At 52.8% G+C, this 20,499-nt stretch overlaps 1 protein-coding gene across 1 annotated transcript; it reads right to left on the reverse strand.

Moving 5' to 3' along the window:
* Positions 1-1,441: 1,441 nt before the first annotated feature.
* Positions 1,442-18,628, reverse strand: Syn (synapsin). The gene is made up of 15 exons (XM_018638777.1): positions 18,620-18,628; positions 16,353-16,429; positions 14,685-14,863; positions 13,948-14,119; positions 13,719-13,860; positions 13,470-13,628; positions 13,273-13,362; positions 3,137-3,208; positions 2,897-3,033; positions 2,725-2,782; positions 2,526-2,645; positions 2,190-2,420; positions 1,941-2,102; positions 1,657-1,811; positions 1,442-1,538 (listed from the first exon to the last, which is right to left on the reverse strand). The coding sequence occupies exons 1-15, from the start codon at positions 18,626-18,628 to the stop codon at positions 1,442-1,444; spliced, it is 1,860 nt and encodes a 619-aa protein (XP_018494293.1).
* Between the last annotated feature and the right edge of the window lie 1,871 nt (positions 18,629-20,499).

Here is a 20,499-nt window from a genome sequence, read left to right on the forward strand (position 1 = left end):
CAAATATTTGGCTCATTGCAAAGAATGCGGATATCAGATACTGAACATCGAGATCGTGTTTCGTACAGCGGACAATTCAGGCGAAATCGAATTACATCCAGCGTCTTAGCCGCCTCGACTCCCTTGGAGACTTGGTGCCCGTTTTGGAATAACTTAGCGTAAACAGTAGATAAATCAACAAACAGCAACATTATCACATTATATTCCATGACACCGCAGATAATCACCGTATACGCCATTGAACTCCCCGGCTAACGCTCAAAAGAATTTCGTTAACTGAATTCGAGGAGACTTGTTCGGACAGATGTCCATCGGTCCTTTCCAATGCAATCGTATACAAGGACATTCTAATGCCGTCCCTACTCGTTGTCGGAAAAAGCAATCTTCAACTCATAGATAGAATGATAAATCACTGAGTTACCCAGGTTGGTCAACACTGAAATCTCGGAGCCTTCGATGGTTTTCATGCCACGGTTGCTCCCATGAAGGTCACATATATGCTGATATATGTAGCTGCGACAGGGGGAAAATACCCTTGTATAGGCGACGAAAAGCGTAGACCGGTTGTCGGTTGGTTCCGGCTGAGCCACGAGCAGCTATATTTTAGCAGCAAGCTGTAGGCTTCCCGGATCACAGGATAGCTGAAAACAACCTTTGGCCAAATCCTAAACATCTACGATATTCGTTGATCAAGAATCTGCCGCCTTTCATGGTAAGCGTGGATACAGGCGGCAGCTTCCTCCACAGAGGTTTGATCCATAAGAATGTATCATATGCGTTATTCTTACTGACGCCGGAGGCGTACGGCTATTGGCTCAAATTAGTGGATCTATACCTGTCTAATATTCGGGATCCGGCACGGCTTAGACAGAAGTCGACTCCCAGTTTCGGTTGACTCGAGAGATGCAATCAGTTGATTCAGCGCAAAACCGTGACACCAGACTCCCGGGGGATATTCGTGATTTCTCACTACTTCAAGTGATAGATAAGATACGTTCAATCACCTTCTCGTATTGCTCAATTATCCATAGCAGGAGAATAAAACACCCTCGGACCGCGAACGATCGGGGAGGACTTGCTGGTCAGGGAGGACTGCTCGAACCCAGATAATCTGACTGGGCCGGACATTCGCGCCCCGGAGCATCCCCTATCGGTAAATCGAGAGCCCGATAGATACCCGACTCCGAATTTCGAGTTTTCCTTCGCGAGCGCTTCACGGAAATCCAATAGAGGTCCCTATCCAAGAGAATCATGGCAGAATCATTCGAACACACAGCTCGAAGTACTTGAAGTAATTCGATTTTACAAATGTTGAGAATGAGAAAAAAAGATTGTTCAAGCTGTTGCATCATGAATAAGTGATGTTCGATTCTCAGTGGTGAGCGTCAAATGAATGTGGGCTGTTCGGCCAAGATTTGGCTCAGCGTGAGACTTTTCCCGCTTACATGTCGCCGAACACGCCAGCGAAGGTCTTCCTAAGATTACCCATGGTATCTTCGGGATCATCGGGGGCGCCGCTTTTGTCGCTCTGGCTCTCCCTGAAAGCGAAGTTTGTCTGAGTTATTCTCCACGAGTCGGTGAGCGCAGATGTTTGTTTTTGAATCCCATCAGATCTCAGCTGGATCCGGAATCATTATTCCACGTGCTCGTACAGACCTCCGGAAGAGCGATGCAGCCCCACGAGTCAAGGCGGAAGCCGCTGCCGTCGCAGCAGCCGATGCTTGTTCTGCGGCACCGGCTGCGGCATTGAACGGGTTCGTATCTCCGGGTTGCGCAGACGTAGCGCTCGGAGTCGCGGGCACTGACACGGCCTACGGGATAATGGGTTCCTTTACTCATGCTGGAGAACGATCCGCTCGATCTACCCGAGCTCCTCCCAATAACAACAGGAGGTAGAAACGAAAATATGAATCGCAATTATACGGGCTGGCTGAGCTCACCTGTGGCGCTGCCGCTGGCCTGGGAGGAGGGATTGAGGAGCCAGCCGATTGCAAAGCGGCCGCTGAAGGTGGCGGAGGCGTCGGGGGTGGAGGCCCCGAAGTAGTGGACGAGCCTCGGCGTAGTGCCGGTGGGGCGGGTCGAGGGGGTAGAGGTGTTCCTCCCTGATTCGAAGAAGCTCAAGTTATCCACTATCCGCTTCTCTGGTCGAAAAACAAAAAGCAAATCGAGGATTCCCGAGAGAAACCTACAGGTGTCGAGGTGGGTGTCGGAGTGGGTGCTGGTGCAGCCACCGCAGTAGCGCTTGGAGCGGTTGCCGGAGCTGCGGGGGGAACTTGCGGAGGCACTCCGGGAACGCCTTGATAAGATGTGGTCCCTGGAACACGGCAGAACTGATGCATTCTCTGCACCACAAGCTCGGAAATGAGACGACGATCTTCATCTTGGCTCTCGCCAAGCAGCTGCATAGACGAGTCATTGGCCTGCGCGGAGACAAAGATCTCAAAATTAGACGGTGCCAAACTTCTCCACAATTGTGACAGGGATGAGCCTGATTGCCAGAAATGCGCTCCCAACAAGCGACTGACCTCGGTGATGTGTTCTCTCCCGTCTTTTCCTTGGATCGCTTCGACAGCGCAGATATCGAGCCCACCGTAAAGCTCAGCGACAGCGTCGACCCAAGACTTGTAGCGGTCGTGGAGAACCACCTGTAAGGACGGGAGCGCTTAGAGTGTGGGTAGATCTCAACTTGGGCTCCTCCGGAACGTTTATCGGGTCGAATCTTACTTGTTCTAACATGGCGGAGCCCATGTTGGCTTTCCAATTACCGCTGATACTCTTTCGCCTTGAAAGAGGAAAGAATCCTTGAGTCAGAGGTTCCTCGGAATAGGGTAAGTTATCACATGAATAAAGCTCCCGACGAGAAAATCCCGGAAGACGTGTAGGTATCTGTACTCACATGAAGGCTTTGTAGTTGGTGCCGATCTTTTGAATATGTAAGTCGTATTTCGTGTCGATGAAGGGCTCCACGGTGCAGTAAGAATGGGAAACCGCGACGACGCTCTGGACGTCTTGATAATCGGATTGATTCTCTACCTGGAAAGCGAACATCCAACTGGAACAATGTCGCGCGACAGACGAGGGCATCTGAAATGGGGGTTCTTCTTCCCCCGTCAACTAATGACTATTGAGAACCGACCTTGATCTTCCCGATCCCACCGTGTGCATGAGCGATTTTGACGACGCACGGGAAATTGGGCAGACTCAGGCACTGAAATTCGTAAGGTCAGACGTCACTCTCGAGTTGCGGGAAGGGTGCGAATCTGACGAGTAGTCAACGTGCGTATACATCGATCAAGGGGCACTTCTGGCTTCTAATCAATCTCTAATCATTCCGATTGGGACGATATTTTTCAAGCTGTCCTGTCAGCAATGCCCAGCATTTGATGGTGGTCCCCGCGACGTCCATTGACACAAGAGGACCTTTTCTCCTTGGATCGTGAGCGGGGGGAATGGGCTCCTCCCTCACATTAGAGGAGCCTCGAAGCCATCTTTGTCTTCATTTCGCTAGCGTTCTCAAGTGTGTGTTATCCGGGTCAGGGAGAAGCTCCAATTATCTCAATCGGCATACGACTTCAGGACTTTATTCTCTCCGGCGAAAAATATTTACAAAACTTAATTAATCTCGTATATACACTCCGACCCTCCACGCAATATGTATCCACAAAATGCTTGCGGGCCTCCTGGAAATTGCTGTCTTTGAGTTCCAACTCTCAGCCTTTCGGAGGATCACCGATCGACATGATATATTGAGCAGGATCATAATAATTCACTCTATCTACTGACCTTCGATGCCAGGAGTTCTCGGCCGCGTGAGATCGACGCGGATTTTCTGATAGGTCCGGCGATCTAAACCTCGGCAGCTTTGAACTGCTTATAGGTGGGTAAATGTTGTCTCAATCTCCTCATGTCTACGCTCACGCTGGTGAGCTCACTCAGTTGCTTTGGCTTCGCCAGATCCAAATCTCTCGCGTTTACAAGAATCAAGGATGACCGCCGATTGCACAATTCGATGTCGGGAGCGGGGATATCAGCGATCTCCATTCTCCGTGAAGACGCTTCGACGGGAGTCGCAGATGTGGGATTAGGATCTCGCGCGATGACCGAGTTCCGGTTGATGGGCCCCGTAGAGGCAACTCTGTCCAGAGGGAACATCAGAGGTGGGATCCCCGGGGCTGGGACTTCTTGCGCAGCGTTTCGAGCAGCTTCTTCAATAACCTCGGTTGCGCTTCTCTTCAGCTCAGCGACGCTCGGTGCCAAAACCGAATATCTGTCCGACGGTTCCGTAGCGGACGAGTCGACCTCATTGAGAATGGTTGAATTCACGAGGGGAACCGCAACGGGGGGACGCTGTCGGTTTATCTGGAGTGGTCCCTCTCTCTCGTAGGTTACTTCCTCCGAAGGAACATCCATACCCCTTTCGAATTTGAATGGCTGGTAGTTCTTATCGGTTTTCTCCCTTGGAATTTTCTTACGCAATTTCTCCTCAATACGCTCGCGGATCTTCGCAAAATCCGGCACCAAGAGCTTTTTGATCGTATCCAGTGTCATACTGTCCACGTAAGGTGAAGATTTGACGTGAGCCAAAACGACGTCCGGGGGAGCCCCCGCAACCATCCGAGCGAGTTCTTCGTTCCGGAAGGATTGCCGTATATCCATCAGATCTCCAAACGAAATTGCTTTTGACATTTTCTTCGGTTCCCGAACGTCTTCTTGTGCCTTCCGCAATCGGGCCTCTTCACCGAAAATCCCTCGGGCTTCCATTCCTGCCGCCCCTATTTGCACCGACGGTAACAGAGAGTTTTGACCTCTCCTGAGCTCCATCCGTCCTTGGTTCTTCCTCGCCCATTCTCGACCTCCTAACTGGCTGCTCCAGGGTAGACCTCTGCCCGAGAGCGCACCTTTGAGCATTTTCGTCAGCGAGATCGGGGGTTTAGCTTGCTTCGGGATGAAGATATCTCTTTCGAAGTCTTCGTCTTCGAAAGGTCCGCGCTTTTCGTCACCCCCTCCGATTCCTGTTATCTGAGTCCGGGGATCGATATCAGGGAATTTGTTTCTCGGAATGAAGTCGGGCCCGTCCGAATATTGCGAGAAAAGATGACTTTCTTCAGTCGGTCTGATCGGTTGGGCTATTCCCTCTGTGGCGAGTTTGAGTTTACGCCCATGCACCGGGAAGGATATGTCTTTAGCGGAGAGCCTCACATCGATCACCATTGGACCAGTAGGCTCATCTAAGAAAAGTGGATCCACTTCAGCTTTCGAGGGCTTCGTCTCAGATTTCAAGACACGTCCATGAACGGGACTCGAGATGAATTGTACCCGAGTATTCCTCTCCGGGACGCCACCCGCCTCGTTCTTGGCCCGCTCGGGACGACGCAAAATGGACGGACTCGAGTTCGAATCGGGGTTTTGAGCTTGAGAAGATGGCTCTTGTTGTTTGATGTCCCGGGCTGTGCCATCGGTGGTGTCGACCACGGTGGCTTGATAGGGGGAACCGATCGGGAGAGATCCCTCAACAACGTTCGATGAGCGATGTCTGCGGAACGATCCGCTCAGTTCGATGAGGGCGTTGGAACCTCGTCGGATCCAGCGCCTCGTGAAAGTTTCGTTCGCTTCGTCTCCCTGTCCCGGCACCTGTAACGTGCCAATCTCTTCGGATGCTGGGAGTTGTCTCCGAGTAGGAGAGGGGCTGGCGGGTCGCATAGTCGGCAGCCTATCGAGTTCAGCTTTGTCAATAGTCAAAAACGGCGTTGTGCGCTTCTTTTTTCTCGTTCTGCTAGGGATCAACTTCGAGAGAAAGCCTTGAGAATCTCCTGCGTTCCCGTACTCTCCGTTCGCGGTGGCAATCTGAGGAATCGTTGAGTCTATACCACCAGCTCGAGTCGTCTGATTCATATGTTGCGCGGCTCGTGTGATTTTATTCGCAGGCTGCGGAGTTTGCCCTCTCGTTTTAATAGAGTGGCTGTATATCGGATGAATGACGTCGGACCCTATCTCGGGATCTGCACTCAGTCCACCAGAGTGGGTATCATAGGACTGATTAGCGCCGGGTGCGGTCACTGTCGCCGAAAACGCCGGAAACGACGGATTCTGTTGCTCTCGTCCAGGAGTGGATTCGTAGTACGCGTCCTGGCTTTGATCTCTGTCAGACTTTTTCGGGAGACTAGCCCCGTTTATCGGCATCGAGCCGTTGATCTGACTGTCCAGCAATGCTCTGTCCGACGATTGCTCACCGAGTCCCTTGGAATCGACAGCCGTTTTGCGCGCGGCAGGAGCAGTCGTTCCGCCGGAGTCTCTACCGCGATATTCAGAATGATTCCCGCCCACGGAAATGGCGTCGGCGACGGTACGATGAGCTCTGGACTTAGGCTCCGCCAGCTCATACTCGTGAGCCGACTTCTGATCGCTGTACGACTCGTAGTGATTGAGATCGAGTCGGGGAGGCGAAGCAGCTAGTCGACTCCTTTTTTGTTCGGACTCCTGCCGGGCACGGAAATCGTCCATTTTTTCCGATGATCTCCGCTGCATTTTCGACTCACTCCCATGTCCCTCTGATGCATCTTTGGACGAGATCAGTGACGGAGCCCTAGGTTCCAACGGCCGAGCTTGCGGTCTCTCATCGCTAAGAACATGGGACGGCTCCTCGAGAGCGTTGTAGAAAATATCCTCCTCGACAGTTTTCGGGAAATCCTCGAATCGACCGCAATCCGCTCTGACAGCAGATCCAGGATCCGATGTCAAGGGTTCGGACAACGCGTCTTGGAAGCTCAGATTTTGATCGTTGACATCCGATAGAGGGAGCTTTTCTCGGAAATCCGGGGACTTTCCCCTTCTCGCAGCGGTCGAATCTTTGGAAACGGACCGAAGATCATGGTTCGATTGCGGAGTCTCGAGTGCGGTACGGGTGCTTCCGACTGGCGATTTCGTATATGTCGTATCTGAGTTCAGGCTCCCGTTCCCGGGAGCTGCGATTAGGGAGCCAACGGGTGTTCCACTCGTGACATCCGCGCCGGCGTGTTTTAGCTTTGACATCTCTTTCAGTCGGATCGATTGATCAGTGAACTTTCCCCTCTGCCATCTGTCCGGCGTCGTAGTCGTAATTGCCGCGCTCGGCTCGGGGAGGTCTCGAGCTTCTCCGCGTTGGTTCATCTTTTGATAATTCTTCGGCGGCAAAGGCGGCGGCGTCTCGATACAGCTGATGAGATAATCTTTGGACTTCGTCCTGGTTGGGGCCTTCGGCACCGCGAGCGATCCCGAGCGCGTTCTTTTCGGTATGACAGGCACTGAGAGGCTGTGCGAGAAGTCGGTGAGATTCGATGCACTTCGGATTCGCTTGGGAGGTTTCGGAACTTTCAAGATATCATCGACGAAAGCCCGACCTGCCCGACTATCCGCGCGGAACAGGGGCTCGAACTCTTCATTTGTGGACGAATTGGGTATATCCGAGTTGCTATCGAAGATGCGGTCTCGCGTCCGTCGCCGTCGAGGTTGAGGTCTCCGGCGGGTTTCGTAGTCGACCATGCTCATATCCGAGTCGGTTGTGTAAACCGTTCGAGCTCGGGCAGTTGGGGGCAGTGAACTCTCGCGGGTCAGACCGTCTTCACTGTAAACTCCGGACAGAGCTGACTTCGGTCTCTCCCGGAGGCTTTCCTTGTCGCCGGGGAGGAGGCGAAAGTCTCCGGTTCTGTTCTTTCCTGTATTTTCATCAACGACGTCGACGATCTTGTCTTGAATTTTTTGCAGGATATCGCCGAAGAAACCTCGCTGGTGAGACTCCTCGGCGGACGACTGTCTCTTCGGTGTGAGACTCTTGAGTTCGGCAACCCCGAGGTCTATCGATTTGCGAATATTTCGGAGCAGACCGCCGAGCAAGGTCCCGGTCTCCGGTGGATTTTCTTCTGTCTCAGCTGCCTCATCATTGGCTCTTCCTGGGCTGAAGCCGTCTGTCATGAAATCCAAGTGTCCGATTCCACCGAGATAGACTCCGGTTATACTTGTGACGTCTGTTTCGGCTTGCGCGAGATCTGACAGCTGTTGCATCGAGGGCAAGAAATCCTGAACTTGATCTCGACTAGGGAATTGATGAAGAACTGGGCGGTCGGGGTCTTGATGTCGAGCATCATGATGGGACTGGCGTTCTTCAATTCTTCGCCGGAGAGCTTCACGCAAGTTAGAAAGTTCCTCGTATTTCGAGATTTGACTCTGTTCCGCAAACTCTGCCGGCTGATCGAGCTCGGCTCGAGGTGTCGTCGCGAGCATTTTATCGATAGCATGTAATGTCTCGTCGAAATGCTGCTCCAATTGAGGATCTTCGTGGTACGACGACATTTCATCGTCGCTGCTCAAAGCCCTCCGAGCCCAGTCGTTTATGTCGCTGTAGGTCGGCTTGACTAGACCGAATTTATCTTGAGACATTATCCTGAGATTGCCTGCAGAAACACTCCCAGTGCTGCTCTTCCGTCTTCTGTTCGGAGGTCGGGGCTTGCCATAGCTTCCACTCGTATCGACGAGTTCGTATCCGGCATCGTCCACTGGGACCTTACGTATCGTTCGAGACCTTTCTAGCGCCGTCATGGTGCTAGTGCTGCCCATTGTTTCATTTAATTCGGCATCATATAGAAGGTCTCGGCTTCCGGCGGTGGAAGCTATTCTCTCATCATTAGAACGCGTAAGCTCTGAATGCGCTGAGCGCACCGCCGGCTCTGAAGTGTCATCTACTCCCCGTGAGGCTCGCCGTTGAGATTCCGATTCTTTGCTCGCGCTGCCGCCACCCGTAGCTGTCGAGTCGTTTTTGTTTTTCTCCAGCTCGCTGCCAACCTCAGGAGAGTCGGCCGAGGCCAACTCCAACCGAATCGGCCTTTCTTGTGGAATGGCCGTTTGAATTGGAAATTCTCGACCTCGCTCGTCGGCACGAGAGTCTGTGGCTCGGGACGGTGTTCCTTTTTCGGATCCTGAGGCTTCCCTCATAGAATCGGCTCCGAGTTCTATTTTCGAAGGTGTAGGTGTCAAGGCTCCGGGATCTTCGGCGGCTCCCGATTTCTTCCCTTCGGAGGGAGAGGCTTCGCCAGGAATTCCGAGTGCGGCCCCAGGATATCTCCTAGAGGTATAATCCGTCACACCGGTCCCGTCTCTTCGACGAGCGACTTTCGGCGTAAGGTGCTGATCGTCTGCGGCGTCGATCGCGTTCTGGAATTCCTCGACGCCTAAGGTGGGATCGTATTCAATGCCCTCGATCGCTTTTTGTAAGAGCTCCTGATTTCTCTTGATCTTCGACCGCTGTCGTTCGTCGGCACCAGAATTCGAACTTCGTCTACTGGAGCTCTTGGAGCTCTGCACTGGGGTCTCTTCGATATCGATGATTTTCCCACCGGGTTTGAAGGTCACGGTGAACGATGACGATATCTCTTCATCCGAGTACCCGTCTGAATGCGATTCGGGGTCCCCTGCGCCGGCATCGATTTCCGCATCGACAGCTGTCATCGGAGCTTCAGTGCCCTCACGCCCTGGAACTTGATCAGCCCTCATTCCCGATCCAGCCGTCTCGCTTTCCGGAGCTTGAGACTCCGAACTCTCGATTTTTCGGACGGTCTCTTCAGGGGCCCCGTCCTTTCCCAGTGGTCCTCGACCCACGCTGCTCGAGCGGGATCTTTTCGGCGGGGTGGGTCGAGCTGCACTCAGGAGATCCTCGCCCAGCCCTCCACCCAAGCGCGACCTAGACCGTGACCGCCGAGGCGGTGACGGAGGAGACATCGTATCCCGTTCGAGATCGATCCGTTTATTCGATCGGTCCAGGGAGCCGGACGCTCGGAGGGGAATCTGCCTGCCACGAGTGCGCTTCGGTGGCTTCACGAAATAACCACTCTGACTCCATTCTTCGGCGCTTTCGGCAGACGCCGTCCTTATGATCGTTGGCTTCCCTAATCTTGACCTCGTCTTGCCCACTGGATCGGCATCCTGACTCAATGAAAGACTCGGGGACTCGATCAATTCATAGCTAGGCACTCGATCGTCGAAGAAGACGTCGCGTGAATGTTCGACACCTTCGGTGCTCGATGACGCAGCCTCTCTCCAACTTTTCCGTCTCTGATGGTCGGTCGTCGCTTCGAGCTCCCGCAGAAATCGATCTTTCGAAGTCTCGCGGAGAGTTGCCTGGGCTTGTTTCCGTCGTCGTTTCTCATGCTTTTGCGGGTAAGTTGAAGTCCTCGAATCGTCGGCGGATGGCACCTCGCCGTACGAATCGCTGTCGACCACAGCAGCGCTAAACGCGGAAGTAATCTTGGTCGCTGGCGCATCGGCGAACTTCTGCTTATACGAAGCGCGCCCTTTAGGAAGAGGAGCCGTGTCGTGGATACTACGCCTCGGAGACTGATCGCGACGACTCCTCCTGGTTATCGTTTCCGAGTTATGACTTGGGTCCGTGCCCTGGAGTTTCCGCCCTGGGTAGCGACCAAAAGCTCCGCCGTATATCGGATCCCGATCCCTCCCTCCATACCGCTCAGATTCGTAGATTTTTTCACCGGTTTTCATGTTGAGCTCGGCTCGCCAAGCCTTCAGGGGTGTCTTGGGACGGTCAGCGAGCGAATCAATCGTCGTTGAGACCTTGATGCCTGCGTCTTCGAACGGAACGATTCGTTGCTGTTTCGCTTTCTCCTCGAGCTCCGACGTGTCCAGATCTTCGAAAAAGCCTCGGCTCGTTTTAATGCCTTCGTCCTTGGCCGGCGACCGGCTCCGCTCAGCCAAGGAACGCTGCGGTATGAATAACATCTCGCTATCGGGGTGAGACTCATCGGATTTTTGAGATTCCAAGCGAGGGATTCGTGGTATTCCCAGATTGACAACTTCGTCGGTCGGCGTCAGCGCTCTCGTTTTCGTCTGACCGTCGATGGATCGGCGAGGCTCCAAAGGATCACTCAATTCGTCATAGAACGATTTCCTTCTCTCCATAGCGGCTTGCGGAGATTCCAGTTCGGCGGCCTCGACTAAATCGAATACTTCTCGTGATCGCTTCAAATCAAAAGCTTCCTCGCCCGACTCCTCCCGCCTCTCTCTCAACGATGGACGTCCATCGACACCCAGATATCCCGCCGTCGCAGCCATACGATCGATTCTGTCCTGCATCATCGAGGAGTAAAAAGACGCCGGGATCGAGGAGTCGTCGATCGACTCGTCGATGTCGTGTATCGAGACAAATTCGTCTTCTTCGCCACTGTCCTCGAAGCACAAATCGAAGTGTTTATCAAATTCTTCGAGGATCCGCTGATCCTCGGACCGTTGTTTCTTGATCCTTCGAATTTTACCGTATGTTGAAATCTCCTCCATGGCTTCCGTGTCGAAATATGTCGGGTCGGGGGTATGGGCTGTGAGGAGTGTCTCCAGCTTCTCCATGGTAGAATCCCGTCTGACCGTCGAGAATTTCGACCGTAATGTTGGAGCCTCGGGACTCGGGGTGCGATCATCTTCGAGCTCAGCCGCTGTATAGCGAGTCTCCTCCCCTGACTGCTGGAATGACTGCTTCCTCCTCCTCGGGGTCTGTAGGGATGGGCTGACCTCCCGTGAGGGGCTTTCGGTACCGGGATCGAGTTCGAAGCGCTTCTGAAATATCGGATCTTCGTCGTCCCGAAAATCGTATGCGCTCCTTCCGACGGACTGTTCTTGCCTCGAATCGAGCGTGGCGGAAATCAGTCTGATGATATCGTCCGCTTCCCGCGACACCCTGTCGATGTGTTCGTCCCGGAGCTCGTCGGTGCCAAAATCGAACGATTGACGATTCTCGAGCTCGAGTGAGTTATGTGAAACACTTAGGTCGGGGGGACTGCCGGGCAGCATTTGGAATTCATCATCGTCGTCGCCAGTTGACACCGAAGAGATAGTTCTCCCGAAATATTGGAATGAGCCTTGGAGTGCTGAGCTTCCTCCGGCGAAGGGCTGAACGCTATCGTTGATTTCGATGCTCGGGACCGGGCAATCAATGAAGCCCTGGGAGAGTCGGTGCGACGATTCGGTGCTCAGCTGCTCGGTGGACTCGGCCTTTTTGCGTTCCTCCGATCGAGTCAGACTGATTTCTCGCTGACGTTTCCTATCCGGCGGCTTCCGGCGCGGGGCCTCGCTGAGGTATGTGTCGGTATAACCTCCCGAAGAGTAAAATTCACCTTGTCGACTGCGTCTCTGGGTGCTCGCTCGAATTTCACTGGAGTCTTCGGAAGGAATCTGCGCAGGTGATGCAGAGGTGTAGTCGCTCAACGCCTCCAGCTTGAGTCGGAGCTCCGACATCTCATCCCGCTGGTTGTCAACGGGTGCTGCAGCTCGATCTTCTGCGTTGAGGAATTCCTCGGGATCTGACTCCAGCGAATGGAAACTCGCTGGACTGTCTTCTCTGTCAGACATGGTTGTCCAGTCATTCCACTGAGTGAGAAACACACTCAAAAGCACACGCACATCACCAGCTAGCAACACAAGGCATCGACTCCCGAAAGTGAGACTCTCGAACAGTGTAGTACTAGGACAGGGCAAAAATAGCTCTCCAGCTAGCGTGGTTCGTTGTTGTTGTCGTCGTCGTCGCCGCCGTTGTTGTTGATGCTGTGACCATCGTTCGCTTCTTTCTCGTTCTAGCAATGCGAGCCTGGTCTCTCTGGCAGGGTCCCCGTCCGTCGCATACTCACTGATCAAAAGGCCGAGCCCACAGGCAGTAGCGAGGACCGAGTCACAGTCAGACCACATGATTATCACCTCACAACGGTCTATCGATTCCCGCGGTCTGATCAGAATTCCCACAAGACTCTTCCGGGAGCCATAAAATGTTATTGGTCGATCATGGGAATCTCATGAGGAAAAATCCGTCTGCATTTTTCGTTTACCCACTGTACAGGAGCAGGAACCTCGATGTAACGCTCCATGACCCCATCGCATGGCATCCCCCCACTAGAAGGGATAAAATAAGGCTTGCTCTCATGCTGAGGGCCTCGAGGCCCGATAAGAAGCTCCAATTACCCCAGCACCGACTGACGCCCCCTCCCCCCCCCGTTTTCTATTGATCAAAATCGGAGAATCAAACAGAATTTCCCCTCTCCAGCTCCGCTTATGAAGATTGAGAGGGTCGGGGCGCTGATCGGATTCCCTCGTCTGTCTGCTATTATGCAAGCAAGCGCCGCGGCGAGGTTTTGCCTTCAAGTGGCGAGAAACTCGTGGACTCCCGCGGGATCACCCAGTGTCACACGTCATCATCTGAGAAGCCGAAAAGAGCTCTCCTAGGTTCTGCACGGGGAACAAATCACTCACCATGTCGAGATGATTGGGGAAGAACGTCTGCTCCATAAGGGGGAAGTTAGCTTTGCCCAGGCGACGCTGGAGGCTAAGTAGCTGTGCGAACTGAAATGTGAAGCGGACAATTAATTGATGAGATTTCGCTCGTACGCAGAGAAGAAGCGCAAGGTCGATGACCTGTGGAAATTTGTCCGGGCGAATGATGATCTTACCACCCATGGTTTATCCTGGAAGTTGTAGAGCGAATGAATCGAATTGATCGCGGGAACACCTCCGTATCTGAGACCCAGCAATATGGGTCTGTAGTCATGATGAGCGTCCCGTACATGCTGACGGACCAACAGGAAATCGGGGCGGAAAGTTTTCGAAACCTGCGAGAAAACGAAAGCGCCTTTAGGAGCCGGAAACCGAGGTGCGGAACCCAATCTCCGCAGTAATATATCTCGTGGCGCTAATCTCACTTTGTTGCCCTGTCTCAGCGAAGCCATTGATACAGTGGTTCCGTGCTCCGTTGACGAACAAACTTGAAGCTCTTTGAATTCAGCTTGCTCGACGCGTATATCCCAGTCTCCGTGAACCTTACGTCCACGGAAATAGCGCGCCCTGGGGAATTATGCGAATGTAATGATTGAGCTTGCGGGAAAATGTGAAACACATCAAGTGGTATCTATCCGCCTCAATCGAACTAACCAGTCGACCGTCTGATCATCGATGACGAGCAGTGTCAGGTGGCGATCTTTGTTGTACACTGTTCCTTTGAGAGAGCTCGTGAGTGAAACGCCCCTAGACAGAAACGAAGTGACCGATCGGGCAGGCGAAGCGGGGGCAGAGGTAGCTGATGAGCCTCGCAAGCTGACTAGATCTGTGGAGCGGATTTCAATTCCGTAAGAGTGAGTGTAAGATCGACGCTTCCGATTCCCTCGACTTGTTCGGTGGCCACGATCATGTCAAAGAGTCTCTCTTCATGGGGGACGGCCCTCTTCTTGAGGACGGCTCCTCTTGATTGATCCGCGCCGATCGGCTAACCGAAGGGCAGCGAGGCTTAAAGGGCCCCCCAATGAGCCTGATACACTTTCAGCTTCGGAACTTGATGGACAGATGAATTCAGACATTCATCCATAAATCTTGCACAGACCCTGGTGCTCTACCCTCAGTCTTTCGAGCAGCCGGGACTGCGTCAGAGAATCGATTTGGAGATCGTGCGGGGAAAATTCAGTGAGGGGTTCAAGATCCGGAATCCTGAAACCTTTGGCGATCCAGTCCAGCCTTGAGTGCACAATCAGCGGGTCAAGAAAATAATTCGTGGGCAGCCCCCTTATCGACGAGACTTCCAGCGTTCTTCATGCCGGTACTTTCGACCACGCAGTAAGTCCTCACAAATTCGTCAATTGCTCAACTGGGAAGCAGCCAGAGGAGAGAACACTTGCCTTGCTGAGATGGTTGGCCTCCAGTGACCAGCGGGGTGTTGGGGACAGATGGGGCGGCCTGTGTCGGGCCGACCCCATACTGTTCCGCGTTTGCTCCATAGACGGGCTGCTGTATGCCAGCAGCCGCGCCAGGAGCGAAGTCAGGATCGAGATCTCCGCTTAGGTCCGAGGAAGAAAACCTGAGAAGGGAAAGGGTTTTAGCCTCAAGCCATCGATGCCGTACCAAGAAATAATGGGATGCGCCGAGCGAAGTCGCTCATCGTCCCGGTCGCTCACTAATGATGATGGTGAGTGAACTTTCTCGATGGAAGTGTGACCGATAATTGGTAAGGAGGATCCAACTCTACGCCGTCTTATCATCGGAGTTCCGCAATTCTTTTCCAAGACGGCATTCTATCTCACGGACCCAATACATTCACGCGATGCGGCTGCATCACGGTAAGAGAAGAGAAGATGACCTCGACATCTGTTTTGTGTGTGAATGTATTGACTACGGGATGGATCTCGGTTCATACACGTCCGGCCAGCAATTCTTTATAGCAAAAAAAAAATCTCGAAAAGATTCTTTCGAGGGTCTCGTCGGCCCTCAATCGTGCTTTGGTCGAAAGGTTATTCCGGTCGAACTTCCGCCCCCTTCCAGCTGTTCGAGCATCGTTTCCGGTCACTCATGTCGGTCCTTGTCCTGGACGGATCACAAACCAACATGAGGGGTAAGGCTCACGCGGGATTTTTCCGCGGTGGAGAAGGGTATTCAAGAAAGCTCCGTCTCCGATGTGATTGCTCAATCCCGTACTTCGCCATCACGGAGATCGAAATTCGGGAGGAGCCTTCGTTCCCCCCTCTCCCTCTCGAGACGCGAACGCATCTGATTCATCAGCGCTGGTCTATTACATTCAGTATTCCGAGGTAGATTGGGTCCTGGGGAGGTTGACGAGAAGGGAGTTCCGTGTTTGAATCTCACCAATCGGATCCTCTTTTTGAAATTCCACAGAAATGGATTCACCGCTCGTTCCTCATGATGATAGTGGCATATCGGTAGGGGGCGAATTGCACACACTGAACACTGCCGCGAACGAATATATTCGCCACCGGGACCGCGGGGTCTCGACTTCGACGCGAAAGTCTTTTGGAACGGCATCGTTCTTTCAGCAAGCTGGGCCCGGAGGCATAGGTCACTTGTGGGGGAAGACTAGATTCGGGGAGATTCGTGAAGACGAGATTGAAGTTTCGCGAACCGCTTATGCTCGCTAACAAACACTAAATATAGCTCTCGCTTGAGCAGCCAAGCGAGGGCTTCGCAAACAGCTTTCATCGAGCTCCAGATTCCTCGTAGAGGTGGAGACTGCTATCCCGAAAGATCGTGGCCGTGTTCGTCCTTCTCTTAGTTAAAATGCCACATGGGGAATGGGCACGAAAACCTGGAAAGACTTTCGCCCGATTCGCGGACTACAACTTCACGGTCTGATCTATTCTGATGGATTTAGCGGTTCCATTTGATGCGGTGGTCGCGACTTCCGCTGTTGTTGACATGCATATCGACCAGCGAGAGTATTTCTGGATAGAGCTACGTCACGAACGGAGTCCTGATTGGGAGAGGAAGTATAATATATGACGGATGTCTCCACGGACTTTCAGAGGGTTGGCGCGCAAGTCAAAAAAAGTACTAACCTTCTCTTCAAGAAGTTGGTAGTGGAAGTAAAACTCTGTCGGAATGAGAAAGAAATTTTGGCGATTCGGTGGGATCGCTTCCGGAATACAAGCGGACGGCGTCAGTCCGATTCGCTCACGAGCAACGCCAGATCTGGAACGCAAGTCGTCCTCTTAAGATTTCAGATCGATCCGGACTTTAACACAAGGGGAGTGTGAAAACATGCTTCCGGGGGAGGGGGAGGGGGATGGAATTTCCTAGAACTCGGCGAATCCCATGATTTGGCAGCAGTGGAACATGCGATTGAATGAAAGCCCTCGATGAGTTCGCGACGCCTGTCGCTTATCGATCGATGGAAGTTCAGAGCTCCTCGAGACGAGACCAATGCATACGAAGGGGGTCGAACGCTGCTAAATAGGATTGAGGGTTCTTAAGTGGTCTGCGATACACGAGTCGAAAAATAGATTTCCGCCACCGCAACATCTGTAGATGTATCCAATAACGACACCTCAGCGCAGATTCTCGCCACATGGGCCGGAACAAGCGAAAGAATCGCTCCGTCATGGGCGGCGATCGGGCAATTGCTGGGAGGGACGTCTGTTGCGGCATTCGACTCGAGATCTTTTCTCCTAGACTTCGCCTTGCTCCAAACGGAGAGCCGTCGAGGATTCCTCGGTTCCAGCATGACAACATTTTTTTAATGAGGTCGCGAGCCCGTTAAGAATGCTTCCGAGTCTGCTACCGGTCCGAGCTCACCAGCCGAACCGATATTCATTCGCTTGATAAACAGGATCGGCAGGCTCGAATCAATGCCCTATATCACTTCGAGCAAATGGTTTAGCTTGTGGGGGTGATTTGAGAGGACTAACTGTCTAATGGTCCGATCGACCGCTCGTTAAGTGTTCCTCGGAGGGCTCCGTCGAGTTGAGGTCGGAACAACAGGACTCTTCAGGGAATCTGAACGGATTCTGCTGTAATAGCAGGACAGAGCACTTTTCCCTGTGGATATGGTCCTCTCCGAGAGTCGTTCTGGATCGTCCAAGGAGAATCAGACAGAATCCCGCCCATGGCTGGATACCGTTACGGAACTAACTCGTATGACCGCGGATAGATCGTGGCCGGCGGGAAATCAGCAGGAATCCTCTGGAATATATCTGAGACGATGCTGAATCTGAGTCGTCCCCGATTAAGGTTCCTTCCGATTGTATCGGATCAGGCTCTCGAATAGAGTGAAATTCCTAATCAATCACCGAGGCTGCTTGCGATCCCCGAGGAGAACCCCCGCTGTGCGGTTCAGATAATCCGCGAGGAGCTCCAAGCTCGACTCGGTGCATCGTCAGTCGACTCAACAAAGTCCTAATCGCGCCTCCGAACGGGAACATCTCGAAGGGTTCAGACAGGTCTTCCAACTCTGATCAGAACGTTAAAGTGCAGTATTCTTCGGGAGTAGAAAGAATCTTAAAGCGACTCGTCGCGCATCCACCGACGAATCCTCGTGGGTCGAAAATGAGGAACTTCCGGCGCTCTCGCTCTGGAATCGATAGCGACCTAAGTCTTCCCTGTAGTGGGATTTCCCTGGATAACCAACGATATTCGGCCAGCATAGATGAATCCGTCCGGAGCGCTACTCCTGAGCATAGAATCATTCGAATCTCTGGTCGCGAATCCATGAGGACATGAATCCGCAAAGTGGATGTACGCTCACGTGGCGTCGCCGGTATTCCTTTGAATCTCTATGTATAGTCTCCCAAAGCGACTGCAGCCTGGAAATTATCCGATCCAGACAGTGGAATACGGCGACTCGGATGCGGATACTCCCAGTTTTCCACTTACGCCTGTGACTCCGGGGAAGAGGGCACAATCTCGCGCACAGGATGCACTAGTTGCTCGTATGAGAGCTGCGACTCGACTTGTCGCTGTAATCGAATGGGCAAGCTGGGTGCCTTCGATTCGGACTGCTTCCAGGGGTAGCGATCCCGAAGCTGTATGCGATTTTACCCTGAGGTAACGATGATTTGAAAAAGCGTCAGCGGTGGCTCTGACTGCAGAGGACTTCGTGGAGTTCACTGAACCTAGGATACGGTATAACGTGGCTCCCCCTGGAAGCTCTGTGGAGCAGTATGGGGCTTCGAGGGCAGCGCCCTCTCCAGGACCAAGGGGAACTAACGGTAGGCGCGAAACTTGGTCATAGATTCTCCGCTCTTGTAGCGGAAGTACTGTGACGAGTGATGACCGATTGGATTTGATGAGTTGGGGCTCACCGACGGACTTGTTGTGCACTGCTCACCTGGCTCATATGAGTGCAGCGCTGGCGGGTTTCACGTCGGACAGAAGCATGTTTGACCCCTCCCCTGATGCCTTGTGATGCATCTCATCTCGGGTCGTCAATAAAGATTCATTGCAACGTGGAAGACGCCTGTGCCAATTTCCAAGCAAATGTTCTACAGACCGTTCGACAGGAACCGTAGAGCCCTGAGACGGCAGGACGACTCAATGCCTAGAGTTTTGTACTAAGAACGATAGTTTTACATGCGAAAGCCGTCGATCTCCTCCCATGAGGTACCTCGGGCATCGACTGCCGGATTTCGACAAGGAATAATCTCATAAACAATGGAATAGACATGTCGCATCAATCCTTCATCACCGAGTGCTGGGCTCTTCTAAATGACCTGCTCGATAACAGGCACGAGTGGTGCTCTTCTGCGTCGCGTCGACCCCAAGCTCGGAGGTCGGTGGGTTCCCCCGCTCAACGGAAAATTGCTGACTCCATTGCAACGGATTGCTTTTGCTCCATTGGCTATTGGTCGCGATTCAGACGCTGAATCGTGTCTACAATCCACAGTTCCGCCGGAGCTCACACAGGAGTCGGGGGTGGGGGGATCGAGGCAGAGACTCAGAAGCTCTTGCAGGCTCGGCAGTCTCGTTACCAAGTTTCTCGTCCCAGATTACTCTCCGAAATCCATTCTGCTGCCTGCCCTTCCCAATTCCTGCCCTTCCCAAGCCTGGGATCCAGGTTCCTCCTGGGTCTCGGAACCTGCTGGAGCTACGACATGTTTCGCGTAGCCTATGATGATAGCCGCGCAGCGGTCTGATTGCATTGCAAACCTGCCTGAATGCCGCGCCGATCCTGAGCATGATGCATCCAGTAGATCTTACTTACTTAGCTCGGAAGTTCTCGGGCTCGATTTTCGTCCTGGCTCGAGAGTCACCCAACAACTGCGATTGGTATCCTCCCAATGCAAAATTTCTCCCAAAACCCGAATTGATTCAGGGATCCAAAACTCTGGATTCACCGTGAAGCCATGGAAATCTCTCCTCCCTCCACGGCAACAACAATGGTGAGCTTCTCGGAGAACTGAACGCGGACTTTCCGCCCAAGATACGAACTATCACTCCTCACTAATCGGCGGAGGGGGCCGATCGAGACGGGTCCGTGATGGAGCGAGTTCGAATTCGGTCGAAAAATCAAGACTGAAGGCACCGATTTTATTCTAACAGCTTTAACAGTACATTTATTTATTACAATCGTTCTCCTTACATGATGTCTCCATAATTATTGTCGTGAGTGTCTCCATCGTGATCATTGTCGTGAATATTTCGGTGTCTGGTGGCTCTAAGGGCCTTGAGGACTTTATCAAGCCCAAGTGGCCGATTACCCTCGTTCCCCGCAGAAAATGAGCCATCGACGAGCCCTCCAAATGTGCTCTAGTCCTTTGGTTTCACGTCTCCGATCGGATAAGCATCCGGAGAGCTTGTTTCGTCAAAGTTTCAAAGGTGGAGAAGCTTCATCCACGATGCACTGATCCATTCCTACCGAGAGGAGTTCTCCCGTGTTTAGCTGGTGAGCCCAGAATCATTTTACATTTCCCTTCACGGCCGCTCAAGGCTTTGGAATCGGAGCTTTAAGAGTTTTCCCTCAGAGAGTACAACTACGTACATATCTCAAGCATAAAGAACTCACTTCCAGTGCCCCTCCGAGGGACGAATACCTATATGTGGCTAAGAATCGAGACGGAAGTCTTAGCGATGATCCGTATCCTGGCACACCGCGAGAGATTTACTGGGATTGAATTTTTCATTCTGACTCAAAGTACCGGATTCACCGCAATTTGAAGTCCCTCCCAAACTGATGTCCGCTACCTCGCCACGAACAGGTCGAAAACGGGG

This window comes from Galendromus occidentalis, unplaced genomic scaffold (assembly GCF_000255335.2).
Source record: "Galendromus occidentalis unplaced genomic scaffold, Mocc_1.1 scf7180000077174, whole genome shotgun sequence".
Taxonomy (NCBI): Eukaryota; Metazoa; Arthropoda; class Arachnida; order Mesostigmata; family Phytoseiidae; genus Galendromus; species Galendromus occidentalis.

What these genes read in the sequence shown, in the direction of transcription:
- Syn (XM_018638777.1), bottom strand. An exon ending in GTGGGATCGGGAAGATCAAG is followed by an intron (nt 3,034 to 3,136) that starts GTCGGTTCTCAA and finishes TTCGCTTTCCAG; the next exon opens with GTAGAGAATCAATCCGATTA. An exon ending in ACCAACTACAAAGCCTTCAT is followed by an intron (nt 2,783 to 2,896) that starts GTGAGTACAGAT and finishes TCCTCTTTCAAG; the next exon opens with GCGAAAGAGTATCAGCGGTA.